The following is a 22,633-nucleotide window of genomic DNA, read 5'->3' on the forward strand; positions in this document are numbered from 1 at the left end:
TACGCGTGCAACGCAGGCGTGCAAGGCAATGCTTAACACCACTGTGCACACACGTGCAATGCAGGCGTGCAAGGCAATGCTCAACACCACTGTGCACATGTGTGCAATGCAGGCGTGCACCCACCGCCCCAGCAACACCCCCGCCCCCCCCAAGCTGTGCATGCAACACGCACTACCGCGCACAAACACACAACACACATGACGCCATGCAATGTCCCTTCCCCCCCGCCCCCCCCCCCCCCCCCCCCCAGTTTAGCCCTATTCATCATCCCCCCAAAGGGATTTTTTTGGAAAACCCCCTCCCTCCTCCTCCCCCTACCTTTTTCTTTTTTTCTTTTTTTTTTCCTTATTTTGACCCATTAACACACCCTATTTCTGCATACACACATACACACACACACCCATCTCACACCCCTCGCCCCTGCCCGTCATTTTGGGGCAATTTCCTCCCCACCAGCAATAAAAAAAAAAATAAAAAATCCCAATTTAGTCATTCAGATTTTTTTTTTTTTGCCATTTGCATCAACTCCTGGCGTGGCTTTCATAAAAACAATGTTTTTCTCCCTGTTTTCACCCTTTTTTCTCGCCAAAAATGATGTCAAAGCACTGGGTGGGTCGGTCCCCTGGGATCGTCTGTATTTGTCATTTTTTCTCCCACTTTTTTTTTTTTTTACCCCTGAAAAATATAATAAAGGGAGGAGCAGGAGCTGGCTGCCCTGGGGTCGCTCTCGCTGTTTGCATCAAGGATCTGAGGACAAAACGGAGCTTTTCGGGATTGGATAAAAAACAGAGGCAGGTGAGGTTAAATTCATACATATACATTTTTTATTATTATTTTTATTAATTTTTTTTTAGCAAAGAGCCCAGAATGGGAAAGCACATCTGGAAATTCCTCATCCATCCCCCCCAGCCCTGGGTTTGTTCTCGGTAGTGGAATAATTTTTCTGTTTCTGAGGGGATTTTGGGGAGGGGGGAAAAGGGACCAAAGGGGTGGAAAAGGAAAAAAAAATGGGAAAAGGAAAAAAATGAGGGAAAGGAAAAAGGGGAAAAGGAGAAAAAAAAGGGGATTTGGGGGGGGGAAGGGAAAAAGGGGAAATTGGGGCAAAATAAACAAGGGAAATGGGGGGAAAGAAAGAAAAAGGAAGAAAAAAGGAAAAAAGGAAAAGGGAAAAAAGGGGTGGGGAAGGAAAAAAGTGAAAAAAGGGGGAAAAAAAGAGGAGGGGAAATGGAATAAAGCAAATATGCTCAGAGGAGAGTTTGAATTTTGTAAAATTTTGGAGGGACTCAAATCTGGGTCTGTTTCCATGAGGATGTGAAGTGCTGGGGGGTGGGGTGGGGGCTTGAATGTGGCGGAGGGCACGTGTAAATGCCCCCCAAAATAATAAAAAAGCAGATTTTGGGGTCAGGTGCATGTGCAAGTGCAAGAAAATGTAGATTTTTTGGGGACAGGCGTGAGTGCAATAAAATAGTGGCTTTGGGGATGAGTATGAGTGAAAAAAGACCCTACAAACCGGATTTTTTGGAAGTGTGAGTGTTTTGGGGGCAAACGCAATAAAAACATGTTTTGTGGATGAGTGCAGGGGGGTTTACCTTTTTTTTATGGATTTTGGAGGATGCGTATGAGTCCCAGTGCAACCACATGTCAAATTTTGGGCCAAGTGCAAGTGCGATAAACCTCGGAATTTTGGGCCCCAGGCAAAACCGAGTGGATTTTTTAAAAAAAAATCAGAGAAATAATTTTTTTCTTACCTTCTGCAGCTAAAGCACCATGGGCATTGGCCCAGGCTGGGGAAAAACTGCTGCTCTGCTGTGGGTCTGGACCGTCATGTTATGGGGTGAGTTCAACCAGGGTGGAGAAATGTATCAAAACCTGTAAAATTCACCACCCCAAAAAAGGTGAATCAACTAAAAATGAGATTTTTCCAGCCCTAAAGGCCACATGTTGCACCCTGGTCCCACGCAATGATTGAGAGGAGACAAAATTCCTACCCCCACTGTGACACATAGAGGAGAAACCAAGAGGCAAAGCCCCCACCCAAGCCATGTTTTGGGGGGGACTGGTGGAAAATCAGGCAATTTGCCCCCAGGTTGCAACCCAGCACCAGCCACAGTCCTTCAGCATCATCTCAGAACATGGCTGTCCACATTTCCACCTCCATGGCCTTTTGGAGGTGAAAGGCATTTCAAAACCCAAATTTCCCCCTTTTGAATTTCTCCATCTGGCATGAAACCTACCCAAAACGTCCATCTTTTGCCCCAGAATTCATTGCTATTTCTTCAAATGTATAGTTCTCTCCATCGATGTTCCTTCAGGACAATGCCACGTCTGTTCATGTTGGCGGACCTTCCTGCTCCAATTTGATAAACTCTCAGATCAAAAGTCCATCAAATCAATTGTCCATCAAATCAACGTGAATTCAAATTGTTGTTCCTCCAAAATAATATCCCATCAAATCCACGTGAATTCAAATTATTCCTCCAAAATAACGTCCCATCAAATCAATAAGCCACCAAATGGCTGTTCCTTATCCACCCAGATTAAACCAGTTGCCACCTCAAGCCCAACTTGAGTCTCGGTCCCCAACTAGGGTTGCTACATCTGACCTTACGGATGATGAGGGCACTGGTGGCAAGTTCTCCTCCTCCTCCTCTGGCTTTTCCAGGTGTTTTTAGCTTGCTCAGCATCGCTGCGCCAGCTCCGCATCACCTGGGGGAAGAGTTCGTGGTGGCCTTCATGCAAAATGGTTTGCAGCAGACACTCAACAGCGACTTCAAGCTGCTCATCACAGGTTATTCGCCCTTCACGTCCATCACCATCTCCATGAAGAAGCCCGGCTTGAGGATGACAGTGCAGGCGACCATGGGCCAAACCATTGCAGTGAAGATCCCACCCCAAGCCGAGATGGTGGGGAGCAAAATCTTTGACAACACTGTGGTGGTGAGGGCCAACAACGCCATCTCCTTGGTGATGGTCAACGAGAAACCTACTTCGGTTGACTCAACCGTCGTATACCCTGTGCACAGCTGGGGTACGAAGTACCATGTTGTGACACCCAATGTAGGCACTGACCGCTATGGTGAGTTCGTGGTGGCCGCCTGGGATGAGCCTACCACAGCTGATGTGCATCTCAAAGCCACAGTGACCTACCAAGGCCAGTCTTACCCCCGGGGCTCGGTGCTCCCCATCACACTGGAGCCTTTCCAAGCAGCCCAGCTCCAAAGCTCATCTGATATGTCTGGCACACAGATCGTGGCGCAGAAACCTGTGGCTGTTTTCACCGGTCACACTTGCTTGGCCAGGTTCACGCACTGCGACCATTTGGTGGAGCAGCTCCGGCCCGTTTCCAGCTGGGGCACCACCTTCATCGTGCCGCCGTTGCCTTTCGAGACTCAGTCTGATATCATCTATGTTACCACTTCCCAGCCAACACGTGTGGAGTCTCAACATGGGGTGACCAAGACAGTTCGGGAGCTACGGCCCAGCCGGTCAACGCTTTACGGACTCCAAGCCTTCAATACCTTGTACCTCTCTGCCAACGCTGGCATCCAGGTCATTTTTTTTGCCGACGGAGGTCATAAAGACACCATCTCCTATGACCCATTCTTCATGACCATCCCAGATGTCTCCAGTTACTGTAACTCCTACAACATCTTCACCCTGGACGGTTATGATAATTACGCCCTGCTGATAGCCAAGACCTCGGAGACATCTGGAATAATGCTCAACAAAACGCCATTGAGAAACGTCGCGTGGAAGCCCGTCCCGGGCACTGATTACTCCTGGGCCGGGCACAGTTTGGGCAACCAATTTGCCATCCATACAGTGGAGCACGAGAGGTCCCCTTTTGGGCTGCTCAGCGTGGGGGTCCGGGAGCAAAAAGCCTATGGGTCAGCAGCCGTTTGCGACAGTGGTGAGCACCCCTTGGCCACCTCCACCCACCTTCAACCCTTTTTTGCCTCCCATGGCCACCTCCACCTACCTTCACCCCCTTTTTGCTTCACATGGCTACCTCCAACCCACCTCCACCCCCTTTTTGCTTCCCACGGCCATCTCCAACCCACCTTCACCCCCTTTTTTGCTTCCCATGGCCATCTCCAACCCACCTTCACCCCCTTTTTGCTTCCCTCCTGCCCTTGCAGTTGTGAGGCAAGGCAAACCCACGTGTTTTTGTGGGTCAACATTTAGTCCTCCACCTGTAACATCTTCTTTCCACCCCCACAGCCGATCAATGCTGAGCTCTCATCGAGAAAAGTATCTAAAATTAGCCAATTTGAGCTAAAAACTCATCTTTTCTCTCATAGCACAAGGATAGGCACGTCGAAAAGGGCGTAATTAATTCCACACGGCTTTGGCCCATTTTAGGAGAGGACACTTCTGCTATAAACGTCTCATCTATAAATAACCTAAAAGTAAATCATCTACAACTAAAAAAAAAAAAAAATCAGTGCAGGGGAGCCTCAAGCCATCAACCCAGATGATCTAAGGTGGCTAAATCCACCCGGGATTAGGCCCTGCTTCAGGGTAGCGGAGATCTGGAGGTGCTGGTTTGGTTGGTGGTCTATGGTGATGCTTCCACCCTTCCCAAGGCCACTTCTGGTGCACAATTGGCCTCCCCAAGGCCAAATAACCGTGTACCATGTCTTCCAGATCCCTGCCGGCTGGTGAAATGCCGCGCAAAGGAGACGTGCAAGATGGAGAAAGGGGAGGCTGTGTGCGCACACGACTACATGGGAACCTGCATGGGGTCGCAGTCCCTGCAGTACCACACCTTTGACGGGATGACCGTGGACATCCAGGGCGGCTGTGCTTACACCCTTGCCAAATATTGCGGCAACGATCCCACCCTGGTGCCTTTCATTGTGGAGGAGGAGAAGAAGGGTGAAGGCAATTCCAAGGAGTGGTTGACCAATGTCTACGTGTACGCCTACAACATCTCCATCCACAAAGGAGAAGGAGGTAAAATCCAGGTGGGTTTTTTCCAGACCGTGACACCACTTTTCTGGGCCAAGGTTTTTGTGCCAAGTAGAAGAGGATAAAATATTGTGGGCAGGTGAGGTTGAAATAAAAAAAAATAAATAAATGAGGGCGTGTGAGGTTGAAATGAAAAAAAAAAAAAATGAGGACAACCACCCAAACCACAGAATGTTGGGAAATTTTGCGTGACAAATCCAGACACGGCAAAGGAGAGGGCGTTTCGTGCTTGATGAGGACTTGAGATGTCCTCAGAGGGATCACTAATTAAACCCTGCCAGCTTGCTGGTTAGCATCAAGAAAAAGGCAATTTTAAGGACGCCACTCTACCGTGGCATTGACTTTATCCACAGGGTCCACCAACCATGGAGACCTACCACAAAAAGGGAGTCGAGGTGAGACTTAAGTCCATTTTGCGAGGTCAGATGTGGTTTCTCCCAGCCTTACAGTTCATCAGTCTTAACAAAAATGAGATTTTATGCTCAGAATTTGACGGAGATGCTTCTCCCCCAACACGTTTGGGTTTTGATCTTTTCCCGCTAAAGCCTCTGAGGATCTACAGGACGTGGGGCAGAAATTCCTCGTTCATGCTGATTAATTGCGTCTTCCTGAAAGAAATTTCTCTTTCTGATTGTATCTATGTGCTTTCACCTACTGGGTGAAGCAACCACCTACTGGGGTTTCATCCTTCTTCTTCTCCTTCCTTCCCCACCCCTGCCCTTCTCCTGCCCCACCCCATGCCCCCCCCCCCAAGGTCAACAACAAACTCACCAGCCTACCAGCCACCCTGGAAGCGGGAAAGATCCAGATCTCCCAAAACGAAGGTCGCACCATCCTGCAAACTGATTTTGGGCTGCAGGTGACCTACGATGAAGACTGGGCCATAATGGTGGCCGTGCCCAGCAGCTATTTCGGGGGCACCTGTGGCCTCTGCGGCAACTTCAACGAGGACGCAGAGGATGAGGTGACGCTTCCCGACAGCACTCCGGCTGCCAGCGTGGAGGAGTGGGCTGAAAGCTGGCGAGATCCCTCCTGCCAGGACAACTGTGGAGACCAGGAGATGTTGCAGGACAAAGAAGGCTGCGGTGAGCTCGGATGGGGGGTGGGGTGGCGTGGGGGCGTCCCCAAGAATTTTGGGGGAGAAAGAAAGGGACCCATGTGGGGATCTGGCCATGGGTAGCTGAGTTTCTGCCCAGCCCACCAAGCCCATGCTTGTAGGCATCAACGCAACCAACACACTGCGTGTTGGGGAAGGGTTGCAGTACTGTTTTCGTGCCAAACCACCCCAAAATCCACCTCATCTGACCTCGGAGGTCCATAGCACACAGATTTATGTAGGGTTCCTCATGAGAACAATCCCACAGGGTGTCTCCTGGACTCTGAATCACTTGCAGGCACCAGCTTGGTGGGGTTTTGGGGCATCTCCAGTGTAGGAACCCAACATCCCTCTAAGGAAAGTGCTCAGCTCCTCCCTTGGGTTGGCCCTTTTTGAGATATTCTCCTCAAATATCATCCCCCCACAGCTCAGAGATGCCTCCCAAACAGCCACTTTGAAGTCTGTGGGACAGCGTGCCCTGCCACCTGCACCAACCCCAAAGCCCCCACCTCCTGCAGCAAGCCATGCGCTGCCAGCTGCCAGTGTGATGAGGGCTTTGTCCTCCACGGTGAAGCGTGTGTCCCAGCAGAGACCTGCCGTTGCTTCCACAACAGTCATTCCTACCAGGTCCATGAGGAGTTTTGGGAAGATGAGAGCTGCCAAAGCCGGTGCCGGTGTGAGGTGGGGGGCAAGGTGGCTTGCAGGAAGGCTGGGTGCAAAGCCCACCAGAAATGCATCATGGTCGATGGCGTCCCCAGCTGCCAGGCAAACAAGTACTTCACCTGCATCGGGACAGGCGACCCTCACTACACCACCTTCGACGGGTTGAGATATGACTTCCAAGGGACGTGCGTCTACCAGTTCGCAGCCCTCTGCACCCAGGACCCCCAGCTGACCCCCTTCACCATCAAGGTGGAGAACAACAACCGGGGCAGCAAAGCTGTGTCCTTCACCAAAACTGTCACCCTGGAGGTCTATGGGAATGTCATCAGCATGAGCCAGGAGCACCCACGCAAGGTCAAGGTAGGTGTCTGCCAAGGACCTCATGCAACCTGCACCTAAACTGCTTATTTGCTCTGTTCCCCCCCCAAAAAAATCCCCCTTTTTCCTCACCCACCCCGCCACCCCCCCCCGTACACCTCTGTGGAAGTATCGCTGTCTGCCTGCCATCTCCAGAGGGAGCCCTGAGCAGTTAGTTTGGATTTAAAGACTTTATTTTTAAATGTTTAAAGAAGTTCAAGGTGGGGAGAGGGGGAAAAAAAAAAAAGAAAGAAAAAAGGAGAAAAAAAAAAGAAAAAAGAAAGAATAAATAAAAAAAGAAAAAATAAAGAATGAAAAAAGAAAAAAGAAAAAGAAAAATAATTAAAAAAGAAAAGAAAAAAGAAAAAATAAAAGAAAAAAGAAAAAATAAATTAAAAAATAAAAAAAAGGAAAAAGAAAAGAAAAAAGAAAAAAAGAAAAAAAAAAGGAAAAAGGGAAAAAGCTTACAACTTGTTTATGGCATGCTGGCAAGCGCCCGTTTTCACTCTGGCAGGCTGAGCCAGCAAAATATATCTATGAGTAACAGTAAAAATACTTTCACACTCAAAAAGCATCAACTTGGCTTGACATCTCCAGCTTCTTTTTTTTCGCATCCATGCATTTGTATTTCTTCTCTCCCCGACAGCTGCAGGCTGACTCAATTAATTTGGGAAAAGTCCGATTTCCTGCCTTGCTTTCGCCAAAGTATTGCACAAAAGGACTGGCTCCCATTTTTTCTGGAATTTTTCTCTCTGAGCAGTTATATTTTCCCCTTGACACAGACCCCCCTGCCTGGAAATCCACCTCACACAAAAGGTTTGGGCAGAAACACCCCAAATCTCGAGCGATTTGCATGCGACCCGCCAAAAAAAAAAAAAAGATAAAAAAAAGAAGCATTTTGCAATATCGCCCCCACCCCCCCAATTTGCATTTGCCTGGAAAACCTTCCTGGCTTGTTCAAAAACACCCCAACCCCAAGTGATTCGCATTTTTTCTAGAAATTCCACTTCGCTGGGCAAAGTGTTTACCAAACCCAACTGATGGGAATTTGCCCAGAAATCCTCCCCCCATGCCAAAAAAAAAAAAAAAAAAAAAGGGATGTAAACACCCAGATCTCGACAGGGTGGCGCTAGGCCTTGGTGGCCACCCGGTGCCACCACCAACCCTTGGTGCCACCATCCCCAGGTCAACGGTGCCTTCGTGGAGCTCCCGTTCAGCCAGAAGGGCCAGTTTGAGGTCTACCACAGTGGTGTCCACGGCTTCGTCCACACCATCTTTGGCCTACGGGTGAGCTTTGACTGGTACAGCTACGCCCGCGTCATCCTCCCTGATGCCTACGCCGGCGCCGTCTGCGGCCTCTGCGGCAATGCCAACGGCAACGCCGACGACGACTTCGCCACCCGTGATGGCCAACGGGCTGCCGATGAAATCCAGTTGGCCAACAGCTGGAAGGTGGGAGAGGTCCCCGGTTGCTCCACTGGTTGCGTGGGGGATTGCCCCGTATGCAAAGAGGAGCAGAAGCTGCCCTACCGCAGTGACGGCTACTGTGGGGTGATCGCCAAAGCTGGGGGACCCTTCCGGGCTTGCCACCGCACCATCAACCCCGCACCCTTCCTGGAGGACTGTGCTTTTGACGCTTGCCACTACAAAGGCCACCGGGACACCTTGTGCAAAGCCATCGCCTCCTACGTGATGGAATGCCAGAGCCAGGGCATCACCGTGGAGCCCTGGAGGACGCCGTCCTTCTGCGGTGAGTGGGGCCAGAAGGGGGCTTTCCCCACTCCGAGGCGTTGAGCACAACCAGCTGCTGGTAGCTTTGCTCAGTGCCAACGGGAACCCGCCGCCCACGCTTCCGACACCGGGTTTCTTCACCCCGTTGCCAACATCTCTTCATTCCTGCCCCTCCACTGCTCCAAGGGTTGAGGGGGCCCAATGAGTTGTTGAGTTCAATGAGTTGAGTTGCGAAGGGGGGAAATTCCCTCCAACACATTTCCCAATCCAACCTCAGCCATGCCGTCTGGCAACGGTGCAGAATAAATCCCCGTTGCTCCTCCAGATTCCTCCTTGACCAAGGAAGTGGGATCCAAAATCTGTCCCCATTGCTCTCCAGAGTGATACTGATGCTCAACCACTCAATCCTTGCTCGGATCGCAAAGATTTGCACCAATTTGCACCCTGGGCATTGGGTTGATGAAGGAATAGGATTTATCAGCCCCGTTTCCAACCATTCCTTCCAGAAAAATCCTTTTAGCCTCTCCTTCTACAGCCTGGAGGTCAAACCAGTTCAGATGCAAATATGGATGGGGGTCAATCTCCTCCAGCTTGTTTGCAAAGTAAAATTTGTTCCTCCTTCATGCAACTGAGCAAAATATATCCCAATCACCCTCTTATTTTTTATTAATGCAAGGGAAGGCAATGCAAAATAAATCCTGATCACCCTCCACATATTATTTTATTCATTCAAGGAAGGGGAACGCAAAATATTTATTTTTATAATAAAATAAATCCCAATTGCCCCCCAATTTTTTTATTAATGCAAGGGAGGGCAATGCCAAAAAAAGCCCCTTTGCCCTCCAGACGCTCCACCACCGAAGACTTGCTTGCATTTGCCCCCACCCCCCACCCCCCAACCTTCAGCGCAACGATGGAAATACTCACCCTGGTGTTCCCAGCTGCAGATCTAAGCGGGGTTTGATTATTTTCTCCTCTGCTGCTCGCAGGTCCCTCCTGCCCCCGTCACTCGCACTACGAGCTCTGTGGGAGCAGCTGCCCAGCCACGTGTCGGGGTCCGGCCAGCCCGGGGGACTGCGCGTCGGTGCTGTGCATCGAAGGCTGCTTCTGCAACGAGGGCTTCGTCCTCAGTGGCGACGAGTGCGTGCCGGCGGGCGAGTGTGGCTGCGAGCACCAGGGTCGCTACTACAAGAAGGGTGAGGTTTTCTACACCTCGTGCAGGGAGAGGTGCCGCTGCCAAGCCAAGGGGGTAGTGGAGTGCGAGGAGGTCTTCTGCAGCACCCACGAGGAGTGTCGAGTAGAGGATGGGGTGCTGGGGTGCTACCCGGCGGGCTATGGACGGCTGGTGGTCTCAGGGGACCCACACTACCTGACGTTCGATGGGCGAGCCTTTCACCTCCTGGGTTCCTGCACCTACGTCCTGGCGCGGCTCTGCAAGCCAGACCCGCGGCTGACGAACTTCTCAGTGCTGCTGAAGCATGACATGGGTGGCCGGGGCAATGTAGCCCTGATGAAGAAGGTGGTCATCTCCATCCACGGCCACACAGTCAGCATGGAGAGGGGCCGGAAGTGGGAGGTGATGGTAAGTTGAAAGAGCTCCCGTGCCAAAATCAGTGGTGCACATGTGCATGCAACCCCCCCGGTGCATGCATGCAGGCAAAACCCCCTGGTACACATGTGCATGCAAAACCCACCAGTGCATGCATGCATGCAAAATCCCTCGGTGCATGTGTGCATGCAAAATCCCTTGGCGCACAAGTGCATGCAAAACCTGCTGGTGCACGTGTACATGCAAAATCCCCTGGTACCATGTGCATGCAAAACCCCCTGGTACCATGTGCATGCAAAACCCCCTGGTGCATGCATGCATGCAAAACCTGCCAGTGCACACGTGCATGCAAAATCCCTCAGTGTACACATTCATGCAAAACCCATGCAAAACCCGCTGGTGCACATCTGCATGCAAAATCCCCTGGTGCACATGTGCATGCAACACACACACCCCGGTCCACACATGCATGCAAAATCCCCTGGTACATGTGTGCATGCAAAATCCCTTGGTGCACACATCCATGCAAAATCCATGCAAAATCCCCTGGTGCACATGTGCATGCAACCCCCCCTGGTGCACGTGTGCATGAAAAACCCACCGGTGCATGCATGCATGCACACGCACACACACCCCGGTGCACACATACATGCAAAATCCCCCAGTGCACACGTGCATGCAAAATCCCTCAGTGCACACATGCATGCAAAATCCCGCGGTGCACACGTGCATGCAAAAACCCCCAGTGCACACATGCATGCAAAATCCCTCGGTGCATGTGTGCATGCACCACCCCACCCCTGGTGTATACATGCACACAAAATCCCTCAGCACACGCACGCATGCAACCCCCCCTGGTGCACACATGCATGCAACACCCCCCCAGTGCACACGTGCATGCAGACCCCCCTGGTGGACGCGCACATGCAACCCCCCCCCGGTGCACACGTGCATGCAACCCCTTGCCCCATACAGTCACCGCATGTGTGCACACGTATGCAGAGCCCCCCGGTGCATGTGAAAACCCCTCACTAGTGAGTCAGGGTGCCCCCAGCCCTCAGTGCACACGTCTGTGCAAGATCCTGATGCATGTGCACATGCAAATCCCCTCCCCCCCGCCACCATGCAGAAGCTGGGATGTCCCTGTCCCTCGGTGCACACACCTGTGCAGCATCCCCCTGGTGCATGTGTGTGTGCCGACATTGCCCCATCCCAGGTGGACGGGGAGCGCTACACGCTGCCACTGGTGACAGAGAAGAAGAAGCTACGGATCGTCCAAGAAGGGAACAACGTGGTCCTCCAGACGGCTGCCGGGCTGCGGCTCCTCTACAATGTGGCCACCTACCTCCTGGTCACCATCCCCGACGCCTACCGGGGCCGTGTGTGCGGGCTGGGTGGCAACTACAACGGGGACCCCGGTGATGATTTCCAGCTGCCTGGAGGGTCCTTGGTGCAAAGCACCGAGGAGTTCATCACCTCCTGGAAGGTGCCCATGGAGGATGGAGCGTGCACTGAGGGTTGCAACGGCAAGGACTGCGCCATGTGCGACGACGCCGACACTGCTCCCTATAGCGTCAGTGACTCCTGCGGGCTCATCTGGGACCCGGCAGGACCTTTCGGACCGTGTCACCCACGGGTGAGCCCAGTGGAGTACTACAACCACTGCCTCCACGATGTCTGTGCTGCCAACGGTGCCAGTGACGTTCTATGCCACAGCCTCCAAGCCTACGCCACTGCTTGCCAAGCCGCCGCGGCCAAGATCAGCGGGTGGAGAACAACCACTTTTTGCCGTAAGCACTCGAGAACATCTTCATGGAGCCACTTCAACCCCTACTTCCCTCCAAAGCCACATTTACCCCCAGTAAACCCCTCCCATTTTTCAATGCATGCATCAAACTCGCCTTCACCGTCCAGACCAAGATGACCTAAAACGACCTGTGTGCTATCAGGCAAGGTTGCCTTCTGCTGAACTCCCCCTAAAATCTATCAAATAACCCAGAAATTACTTTTAAACCTCCCCAAAAAGCTCATCTTGGGGCTTAAATAACCTACTTCCCAAAACACCATGGAACCACAAAATTCCAGCTTACTGTCTCCAAAACATCAATTATTTGGGTCAAACAAGTTCAAAATGGGCATCCCCCTTCCTTCCTCACACTGAGGGAACTGGTCACATCGAGGTGACTGGTGATGTGCTTGGGTGCTAAAAGCAGGATTTGGTTGTTTTAACAGCTTCTGGGGCCAGCAGAGAGGCCCAAGACCATTGGATAGCCATGACAATGCCCTGTTGGGTCCAGGAACAACAGCAATGACATTTTTGGGGGGGGGAATAATGGTATATCTCTCCTTTTTTCCAGCTCTTTCCTGCCCACCCCACAGCCACTACGAGCTCTGCACCCGTACCTGTGACTTCACCTGCGCCAGCCTCTCCATGCCGGCCCCGTGCAGCTGGACGTGCTTCGAGGGCTGCCAGTGTGACGATGGGTACCTCTTCGATGGAGAAGCCTGCGTGTCCTTGGAGCAGTGTGGCTGCATGCACCAGGGGCGGTATTTCAAGGTGAGGTTGACCATCAAGGCTTGGCATTGGTGGTTTTGGTGGAATTTGTGGGGATTGTGGGGGTGGGTTGTCCCACCTGGCTGATGCAAGGGGTTTGGGGATTCAGTTCTTGATGGGGTAGGTTGTCCCATCTCATCAATGCAACTGCTTTGGGGGCTCCAATCTTCTATGAGGTGGCTTGTCCCATCTCATCAATGCAACTGGTTTGGGGGCTCCAATCTTCTATGAGGTGGCTTGTCCCATCTCATTGAGGCAACTGCTTTGGGGGCTCCAATCTTCCATGAGGTGGGTTGTCCCATCTCATCGATGCAACTGGTCTGGGGACTCCAATCTTCCATGAGGTGGGTTGTTCCACCTCATCGATGCAGTGATGCTGCATGCACTAGGGGTGGTATTTCAAGGTGAGGTTGACCATCAAGGCTTGGCATTGGTGGTTTTGGTGGAATCTGTGGGGATTGTGGGGGTGGGTTGTCCCACCTGGCTGATGCAAGGGGTTTGGGGATTCAGTTCTTGATGGGGTAGGTTGTCCCATCTCATCGATGCAACTGGTTTGGGGGCTCCAATCTGCCGTGAGGTGGGTTGTCCCACCTCATCGATGCAATGAATTTGGGGATTCCATCTTTGATGAGGCTGGTTGTCCCACTTAGTCAACGCAACTGGTGTGGGGGCTCAATGGGTGGGTCACCACTTCGTTTTTAGGACACACGTCCAAAATAACGTGATTAGTAACATCTGAAAATGCCTATTTTGCTCTGCCAGCCCCGGGGGACAAAGGACAATTAATTCGTTGAGTTGCACAAACTCCACCAAATCCATCTTCCAGTTTTTCTTTCTTTCTCTGGGACTTCTTCCCCCTCTGAAAGGTGGGAAATTCCCCCAAAATTTGGAGAACAGTGTCCATGGGGAATAACCTCCCAGCTTTTCCTTTCCAGGCGCGTGAGACCATCATCTCCAACAACTGCTCCACCAAATGCAGCTGCCACCCATCCCAAGGACTCATCTGCGAGGACATGTGGTGTCCCCCGGACGAGGTCTGCACCAGACGGGATGGGGCACAGTTGTGTGTCAAGCGGGAAGGTCGATGCCGGCTTTCTCCGGGGGCTTCCTTGACCACGTTTGATGGCACCAGGGGAGATCTCCTCACCAGCGGCACCTACAAAGTGGCCGCCCTTTGCAACGAGCAGTCCCCCAACTGGTTCAAGGTGGTGGTGGAGGTCAGCGAGTGCCGGGACGACAACATCCCGGCTGCCGTGGCCGTCTTCGTCTTCTTCCGCGAAGCTTTCATCACTGTGAACAACAACATGGAGGTGTGGGTAAGCCGGGGTAGGACATGGGCAACCCTTGGGGATGAGCAAGATGAATCGTTAAATGAAGACATGGCGTTTGGGTGGGATTTATCTCCTCTTCCTTTAGAAGGTGTGCAACCCCAGTGATGACTTTGGGCTGTACGATGTTTTTTATTTTTTTATTTTTTTTATGGAGCGTTCTGGAATTTTTTAACTTGTTTTCGATGTTCTACGTTGCTGCAGGTGAACGGACTTTTCACCCGACCTCCAGCTGCAGTGTCCAAAGCTGTTTCCTTGAGCGCGGTGGCGGGGAACATCACCATCTCCCACACCTCAGGAATGGACGTGCTCTTCAGCCCTGGAGGGGAGATGACAATCACCGTGGGGGCCACCTTGGTCAACCAGCTCTGCGCTCCCTGTGGCAACTTCAACGGCGACCCCAGCGATGACCTGAAGCTGCCCAACGGCCGGACTGTGAGGACCATCGCAGAGGTTGCGGATGCCTGGAAAGCCAGGGATTTTGCAGGATGGTGAGTGACCCCCCAAAAGACACCCCAACCCCCCAAAAAAAACCCATGGGGTGATATATTTTTTTAAGCTTGGGCAAGCAAGAGGGTAGGGAACTACCTCCATGGGGCATCAATGGGTTGGGCCAGGCAACGTCCAGGAAGGACATCTCCATCTTCTTTGGTTTCATCCACAGCGACTGACACACAAACCCATGGAAATGACCCTGGTAAGTGACTCTTCTCCTCCTTCACTGTCACGTCTCATGCTACGAATGTTCCTGCAGCCCCATGGATGAGGTTTAGGCTGTTCCACCACCCCCTTAATTAATTAGCTGAATACCTGAGGGGGGGGGGGGGGGGGGGGCGGTCCTGGTGCCTCAGCACGGACTGGCCTTAGAGAGACGTGTATGGAGAGCAGATACCCAATGCCTTCCTCAGCCCCCACGTCCCACAAATGGGCATCGACGGAAATCGTGACGTCGGGGAGGGTTTTGGGGGAGTCAAGCTGAGAAATGATGTTTCTGCCTGTCACGGGACGTCTCCTGCCTCACCGTGCTGCTCGCGTTGGTGCCAGTGAGAGGCGGAAAGACCAAGTGCTGGGTGACTGTCGAATTCAGGCAGATTTCACCCAGGGTGGAACGGTCCCACTGGATTTCGGGGAATTTGGCCCAACATAGAACGTTCTGGATGGACCTAGGGCCTCCTGGTGGAAGGCGGGGCGGTTTGGATAAATAGAGGGGGATTGGGACAAAGACGAGGCAATTTTGGTAAAGGTAGGGTAATTTCACCAAATACAGGGCAATTTTGACAAATATAGGTGATTTTGACCAAGACAGGGCAATTTTGACAAAAAACAGGCAATTTTGCAAAGACAGGGACATTTTGCCAAATATAGGTCAATTTGATAAATAAGGGCAATTTTGACAAAAACAGGGCAATTTTGATAAATAAAGGGCAATTTCACCAAATATAGGGCCATTTCACCAAATACAGGGCAATTTCACCAAATACAGGACAGTTTCACCAAATACAGGGCAATTTTGCCAAATGCAGTGTGTTTTCACAAAATAATAGGGCAATTTTGACAACTATAGGGTAATCTTGACAAAGACAGGGAGGTTTTGCCAAATACAGGGCAATTTGGACAAATACAGGGTGATTTTGCCAAATATAGGGTGATTTTCCCAAATACAGGGCAATTTCACCAAATACAGGGCAGTTTCACCAAAGACAGGGCAATTTTGCCAAATACAGAGGGGTTTCACCAAATATAGGGCAATTTTGACAAATACAGGGCAATCTTGATAAATGAAAGGTAATTTTGACAAAGACAGGGACATTTTGCCAAATACAGTGTAGTTTCACCAAAGACAGGGCAATTTTGACAAATACAGGGTGGTTTTGCCAAAGAACAGGCAATTTTTACAAATACAGATTGGTTTCACCAAATATAGGGCAATTTTGACAAATATAGGGTAATCTTGACAAACACAGGGCAATTTTGCCAAAGACAGGGCAATTTCACCAAATATAGGGCAATTCCACCAAATACAGGGCCATTTCACTAAATACAGGGCAATTTCACAACATACAGGACGGTTTCACCAAAGACAGGGCAATTTTGCCAAATACAGTGTGGTTTCACAAAATATAGGGCAATTTTGACAAATATAGGGTAATCTTCACAAAGACAGGGAGGTTTTGCCAAATACAGGGCTATTTTGACAAATATAGGGTGGTTTTGCCAAATATAGGGTAATTTTCCCAAATACAGGGCAATTTTGCCAACTGAATATAAGCTGACCTTGCCAAATATTAAGTGACCTCGCCGAATATACGCTGATGTCACCAGATATAAGGTGACCTTGCCGAATATGAGGTGACCTCACCAAATATAAGGTGACCTCACCAAATATAAGGTGACCTCACCAAATACGAGGTGACCTTGCCAAACAGAATCTGGTTGAAGATGTAGCGATTTTTTACCCACGAACGAGCGACCTTGCCCAAGGTCAAGCCCTTTTGCCAAAAATGGAGCTTTTTTGCCCAATTTCACGCCCCTGGGGCAAACATCCAGCACCCCCAAAGCCACCACCCCGGGGTCACCAAGGTCCCTCCCATGGCCACCACGCTGGCTCACTGGCACGCCTCGCTTGGCACACTTGTGGGCCTGCCCTCACTGCACTGCCATCTCCACTGCCTTCCCCTGCGCCCCGCATGGCGCGGCCTGTCCTGCATGGCACCCCCACACCAGCCCAGCACCCCAACGCACCCCTGCAACCATTGCGCCTGCTCTGCCCCTCTTCTGCGGGTGACGGGGTGCTCCTGGGGGAGACGGCACTATAGAAATATATTTATATTTTTTATATATAATATATATTTTTTAATTGTTATTAAAATTAAAATTTAAATATTATATATAATTTGTATATATTATATAAAAATATACAATTTTTAAATATATTTTTAATTTTATTTATTTTTAACAAATAAATACTTTTAATTTTTTTAAGATAATATTTTTTATTTTATAATAAAATAAAAATAAAACAATAAAAATAATTTTAAAATAAAATAAAATTAATTTAAAATTACTTATACTTTTAATAAAAACTAACAAATAATAAATTTAATTAAAATATTATAAATAAATTTAAAAAATATATTTTCTATATTTCTATATGTAATATATATAATACAAATTATATATAATATATAAAAATAAAAATATAATTTCATGTATATATATAAATTAATGAAATTTTATATTTTAATTTTTAATAAATAAATATATTTAGATTTTTAAAATTAAATATAATTAATATTAAATTTTATTTTATAATAAAATAAAAATAAAACAATAAAAAATAAAATTAAAAAATAAAATAAAATTATATTTTTAATAAATAAATAATAAACAATAAAATTTAATTAAAATATTTAAATAAATAAAAATATATTTTATATGTAATATATAAGTATAATTTTATATGTAAGTTATTTATATAAATTATTTATAAATATAATTTATATATTACTTATAAATCTATTTTATATATAATATATAAGTACATAATATATATAAATATAAAATAATGAAAACGGTTGCAACAAGGGGGTGTCGGGGGTGTTGGGTGCTGCAGCTCTTTGGTGACCTCCACCACGGGGAATGTGAAGGCAGCGCCGCCGTCCGTTGGGAATTTCTTTGCACCCGACCCCCCGGGTGGCTCGACCCCCCTTGGAACCACCGTTGTGCTGAGCACTACGCACCTGGCGGGAAGGGGACGACGCAGCGCCGCGTGCCGGCGCAGTGCCGGCGCCGTGCCGGTGGGTGGGGCAGGGCTGCAGATGGGTTCCTCACCAGAAGGGGGCGCTGACGGCGCCGCGTTCCATCTCTTCCAGCCGCGCCGCCGACCTCGTGCGGATGGAGGTGGAGGCCCCTGTCTACCCTACGCGGTAGACGCCAACATCTACCACTCACGCTCCTTCCAGATACCCCCAGCAGAAATTTTTGACGCCTCTTAGAAGCCCCGACCAGGGTCGGGAGGGGTGGGGGGGTTGCTGGTGCCAAAGGAAAACCAGCAGGTCGCATGGCCTTAAATACCTTTAAAAAAAAAAATATTAAAAAACGCTGGATCTGGCCTCGAATCGGCGAGTAAAAATGTGGATTTTAAAGAGCTGATACAGTAGAGCCCAACGCTGAGATGATCCACCTGCACCCCAGTGGCCTGAAGGAGAAGGTGACAAGGTGGAGCCAAAACCAGCATAAAATGGAGATGAACAGACCGAAATCCCAGCTGTTTTCCCCCAAAACCGCGCTGTTCCCATCGGCTGTTTCCGGTATCATGCTGCCTGCCATTGGGTCCACCAATAAACACTTTTTTATCGGACCATTTTTATGGGTTTTTTATGGTGGGGTGGGGGTCTTTTGCTTTGTGAATTCTGGGGTGGGGGAAAAAAAAACCTAAAAAAAATATGGGAATTTGTCTTGACACCGTTGGTGGGGAAACATCCCAGCATTTCTCCTGCGGGGGAAATGGCTCCGTGTGGCCTCCCAGGGTGGGAATGTCCATGTCTTGCCCATGTGGAAATGACCCAACGCAAAAGCAATTAAAACACACGCAAAAGCAATTAAAACACATGCAAAATCAATTATAAGAAATGCAAAAGCAATTATAAAAAATGCAAAGGCAATTAAAACACATGCAAAAGCAATTAAAACATGCAAAGGCAATTAGAGCAAAGGCAAAGGCAATTATAACAAATGCAAAAGCAATTAAAACACATGCAAAAGCAATTACAACACATGCAAAAGCAATTAACTACCTCCCATCTGACGCACCCACCCAACCTGTCTCCCACCGGGAAACGCCACATTTTTCCATGGGAAAACATGGGAAAAGCGTATTTCCCAGGGAAAAGCACCGCGGATTACTTCTAATTCATGTAATAATAATAATAGTAGTAGTAGTAGTAATAAAATAATAGAATGTTTCTAATTTTATTTCTATTTCACCCCAAGACTTTCCTGGAGGTGTCGCAAGCACAACCTCAGCACCGGCCTTGGCATCACGTGGGGACATAGCAACAGGCTGAGGGATGAAAAACAAATAAAGATTAACGACTGACGGGGATAAAAATTAATTGCGTGCTTGATAAACAAGGCTCTAGGGGTGGTGGAAGCCGGGAACTTGCTCAAGGTGACGGGAGGCACACGTCCGCCTCCACGTGCACCCGCCATCCCTCTCCCTGGGAGGCTGGGGTTTTTTTTAATGTATTTTATACCCCGCCATTAAAACCTTGCAAAAAGTAAAAAAAAAAAAAATATATCCCAAGAAAACAACTTTTTCCTGAAGGAATAACGGTGTTCATGCAATGGCACATGGGGAGAGCAGTTACAGCACATGCAAAAGGAATTAAATGCAAAAGCAGCTGTAACAAATGCAAAAGCAATTAAATGCAAAGGCAAGGGCCATTAACAAATGTAAAAACAATTAAAACAAATGCAAGCCCAATTAAAACACATGCAAAGACAATTATGACAAATGCAAAAGCAATTAAAATGCATGCAAAAGCAATTATAACAAATGCAATTATAACAAATACAAAAGCAATTAAGTGCAAAAGCAATTAAATACAAAAGCAAATAAAACACATGCAAAGACAATAAGAAATGCAAAAGCAATTAAAACACATGCAAAGGCAATTATAACAAATGCAAAGGCAATTACAACAAATGCAAAGGCAATTATAACAAATGCAAAGGCAATTATAACAAATGAAAAAGCAATTATAACAAACACATTTGTAACAAATGTAAAAGCAATGAAATGCAAAAGCAATTATAATACCAAAGCAATTATAACAAATGCAAAAGCAATTAAAACACATGCCAAAGCAATTAAAGCAAATCCCAAAGCAATTAAAGCAAATCCCAAGGCAACCAACAACAAATCTCAAGGCCCTTATCACAAAATCCCGAAACCTTGACATAAAATCCCACCGTTTTTATAAATTATCCCCAAAGTGGCCTAAGAAACCCCAAAGGATGTTGTGCAATGGCCAAAAAATTCACGGGGTGCCAAAAAGTGGGGGGTCGGGCACCACCAGGGGGAGGAATTGCATTTTCCCCCCCAAAAAAATTCCTAAATCCCTAAAAAAAATGCATGGCAGGAAAAAAAAAATATTGCAATTTGATTAACCAAGGCGACAGGGCGGATTGTTGCAACGCTGCAGCTGGTGGGATGGAGGTGGGTGAGGGGTGGGTGCAACGCAGAGCAAGGCCCACTGCGCCGTGGAGCAAACCTGTTGTAACTGTGGAGAAAGGGCATTGCAAGATGCAACGGGGATGTTGCAAAGTGCAGCGGGGGCATTGCACATCGTAACAGGGGTGTTGCAAACTGCAACGGGGGCATTGCATGCTGCAACAGGGGTGTTGCATGCTGCAAGGGGGCATTGCAAATGGCAACAGGGGCATTACATGCTGCAACAGGGGCGTTACACGCTGCAACGGGGGCATTGGACATTGTTACGGGGGTGTTGCAAACTGCAACAGGGCATTGCACATTGTAACAGGGAGTGTTGCAAATGGCTATGGGGGCATTGCATGACGCAACGGGGTTATTGCAAACTGCAACAGGCCATTGCAAACTGCAACGGGGGCATTGCACATCGTAACGGGGGTGCTGCAAACGGCAACGGGGGGCGTTGCACATTGTAACAGGGATGTTGTGAACAGCAACAGGGCATTGCAAACGGCAATGGGGGCATTGCACGCTGCAACGGGGGGGCATTGCACATCGTAATGGGAGTGTTGCAAACTGCAAGGGGGGCAGGGGGGCGACGACATGACACGACACAACACATTGCACACTGCAACAGGGGGCACTGCAAACCGCAAGGGAGGGGGGCATCGAAAACCACAACGGGGGAGGGGGGCATTGCACACTGCAATGGGAGGCACTGCACACCACAGCGGGGGGGGGTACTGCATGCTGCAAGGGGGGGGGGGGGGCATTGCAAACTGCAATGGGGGGGGGCATCGCGCGCTGCAACAGGGAGCATTGCATGCTGCAACAGGGGGGTATTGCAAACAGCAACGGGGGGGGGGGGGGGGGGGGCACTGCACACTGCAACGGTGAGGGGGGGCATTGCAAACTGCAACGGGAGGGGGGGGGCATTACAAACCGCAACAGGGGGGCACTGCACATGGCAAGGGGGGGGGTTGGGGGGGGCGAGTGGGGGACACTGCAATCCACAGCGTCTCCCAAGGCCTCTCGCAACCGCAGCCACCCAAGCCTGTCAGCCCCGATGATGCAACACCCGGGGGGAGGGGAGTGTGTGGGGGGTGTTGGGGGAGGGGGGGGGGCCAGATCCCTGTTTGCTTTGCATTTACCTCCTGAGGGAGCAGAAATATCAGGTGTCTCCCTCCCAACCCCCCCCCCCCCCCCCGGTGGTGGCCACATCTCAACTGTCCCGTGCGCGTGTCCTGTATATGTGTCCCCCTCCCCCACCCCCACCCCCCAATAAAATACTCAAACAAAGGCGCGAGCAGGAAGTGAGGGCGCAAGAGCAACAGCAGCGGGAGGCCCGGAATTTTCCAGAAATCCGAGAAGGGTTGGCGGAATGCCCGGTTTGCTTTTGCAATCCTGCTTGCCCCGCCCTCCCCCGCCCCCCCCCCCCCCCCCCCCCCCCCGGCTCGCGTTGCAAGAAGAAACGGGGATGCTGCAGGAAAAGCAATGCCGGGGGGGTGTATTTTTGTTGTTGTTGTTGTTGGTTTTGGCATGGTTTTGCAAAAATCCCAGCGTTGCACGGGTGGTGCATGCATATTTTTTTTTTTGGGGGGGGGGGGGAGCTGCAACGAACAACCCCCCTTTTTTTGGCTCTGCAAAAAAAGCAAAGCGTTGCAAAAAGCAAAAAACCGTCCCCGGGGTTAATCTTGCCCCGACTTGTGCCGCCAATTTCCCTGAAAAGAAAGCAAATTCCTTTATTTTATTCGGTTTTTTTTTCTTCTTAGCCCGACTCTGGGCTGGGTTTGTTGGTTTTTGTTTTTGTTTTTGTGGGGGTTTTTTTTGCATTTGTGGGAAATTCATCCGGAGAGGGGGAGGGAGGGGAGAGGGGGACCAGGCAAATGCAAATTGCACAATGCAATTTGATGCAAAACCAATAATGAGGTGAAATAATCCATCCAGTGAGAGGATGTAACTCGATGCAAATCCGGTAAAGAGAAATAATCCAGGCTGGGTGCAAAAGCAAACGGTGGGATGATTTAACCCCGTGCAAATGCAAAAAAAAAAAAAAGAGAGAGAGAGAAAAATCATTGCACCCAATGCAAATGGCGCAATGATTTAACCTGGTACAAATAAAAAAAAAAAAAAAAGGAGAAATAATAAAACCCGATGCAAATGGTGCAA

General features: G+C 49.4%; 1 protein-coding gene across 4 annotated transcripts; it reads left to right on the top strand.

The window, feature by feature from the left end:
- The first annotated feature begins 411 nt into the window (after positions 1 to 411).
- LOC106112374 (IgGFc-binding protein-like) lies at positions 412 to 18,210 on the top strand. Of its 4 annotated transcripts, XM_055799145.1 has the most exons (14): positions 808 to 927; positions 1,759 to 1,835; positions 2,664 to 3,911; positions 4,649 to 4,968; positions 5,727 to 6,057; positions 6,496 to 7,091; positions 8,274 to 8,838; positions 9,809 to 10,401; positions 11,585 to 12,158; positions 12,726 to 12,925; positions 13,858 to 14,238; positions 14,455 to 14,741; positions 14,915 to 14,947; positions 18,123 to 18,210. In XM_055799145.1, exons 2-13 carry the CDS (start codon positions 1,769 to 1,771, stop codon positions 14,919 to 14,921), a joined length of 5,169 nt encoding a protein of 1,722 aa, XP_055655120.1. In that variant the 5' UTR covers positions 808 to 927; positions 1,759 to 1,768; the 3' UTR covers positions 14,922 to 14,947; positions 18,123 to 18,210. The 4 variants fall into 4 exon arrangements, with proteins under 4 accessions (XP_055655121.1, XP_055655120.1, XP_055655119.1 ...); XM_055799146.1 differs by lacking the exons at positions 808 to 927; positions 18,123 to 18,210 and adding an exon at positions 412 to 796 and having other exon boundaries at positions 14,915 to 15,001; XM_055799144.1 differs by lacking the exon at positions 18,123 to 18,210 and having other exon boundaries at positions 14,915 to 15,001.
- Positions 18,211 to 22,633: the final 4,423 nt, after the last annotated feature.

This window comes from Falco peregrinus, chromosome 3, assembly GCF_023634155.1.
Source record: "Falco peregrinus isolate bFalPer1 chromosome 3, bFalPer1.pri, whole genome shotgun sequence".
In the NCBI taxonomy this organism is placed as follows: Eukaryota; Metazoa; Chordata; class Aves; order Falconiformes; family Falconidae; genus Falco; species Falco peregrinus.

Coding starts and splice junctions, on each gene's coding strand:
- LOC106112374 (XM_055799146.1), top strand. CDS start 1,769: ATGGGCATTGGCCCAGGCTGGGGAAAAACTGCTGCTCTGCTGTGGGTC. Junction 3,912..4,648: donor AGCAGCCGTTTGCGACAGTG/GTGAGCACCCCT, acceptor CATGTCTTCCAG/ATCCCTGCCGGCTGGTGAAA. Junction 6,058..6,495: donor GCAGGACAAAGAAGGCTGCG/GTGAGCTCGGAT, acceptor ATCCCCCCACAG/CTCAGAGATGCCTCCCAAAC.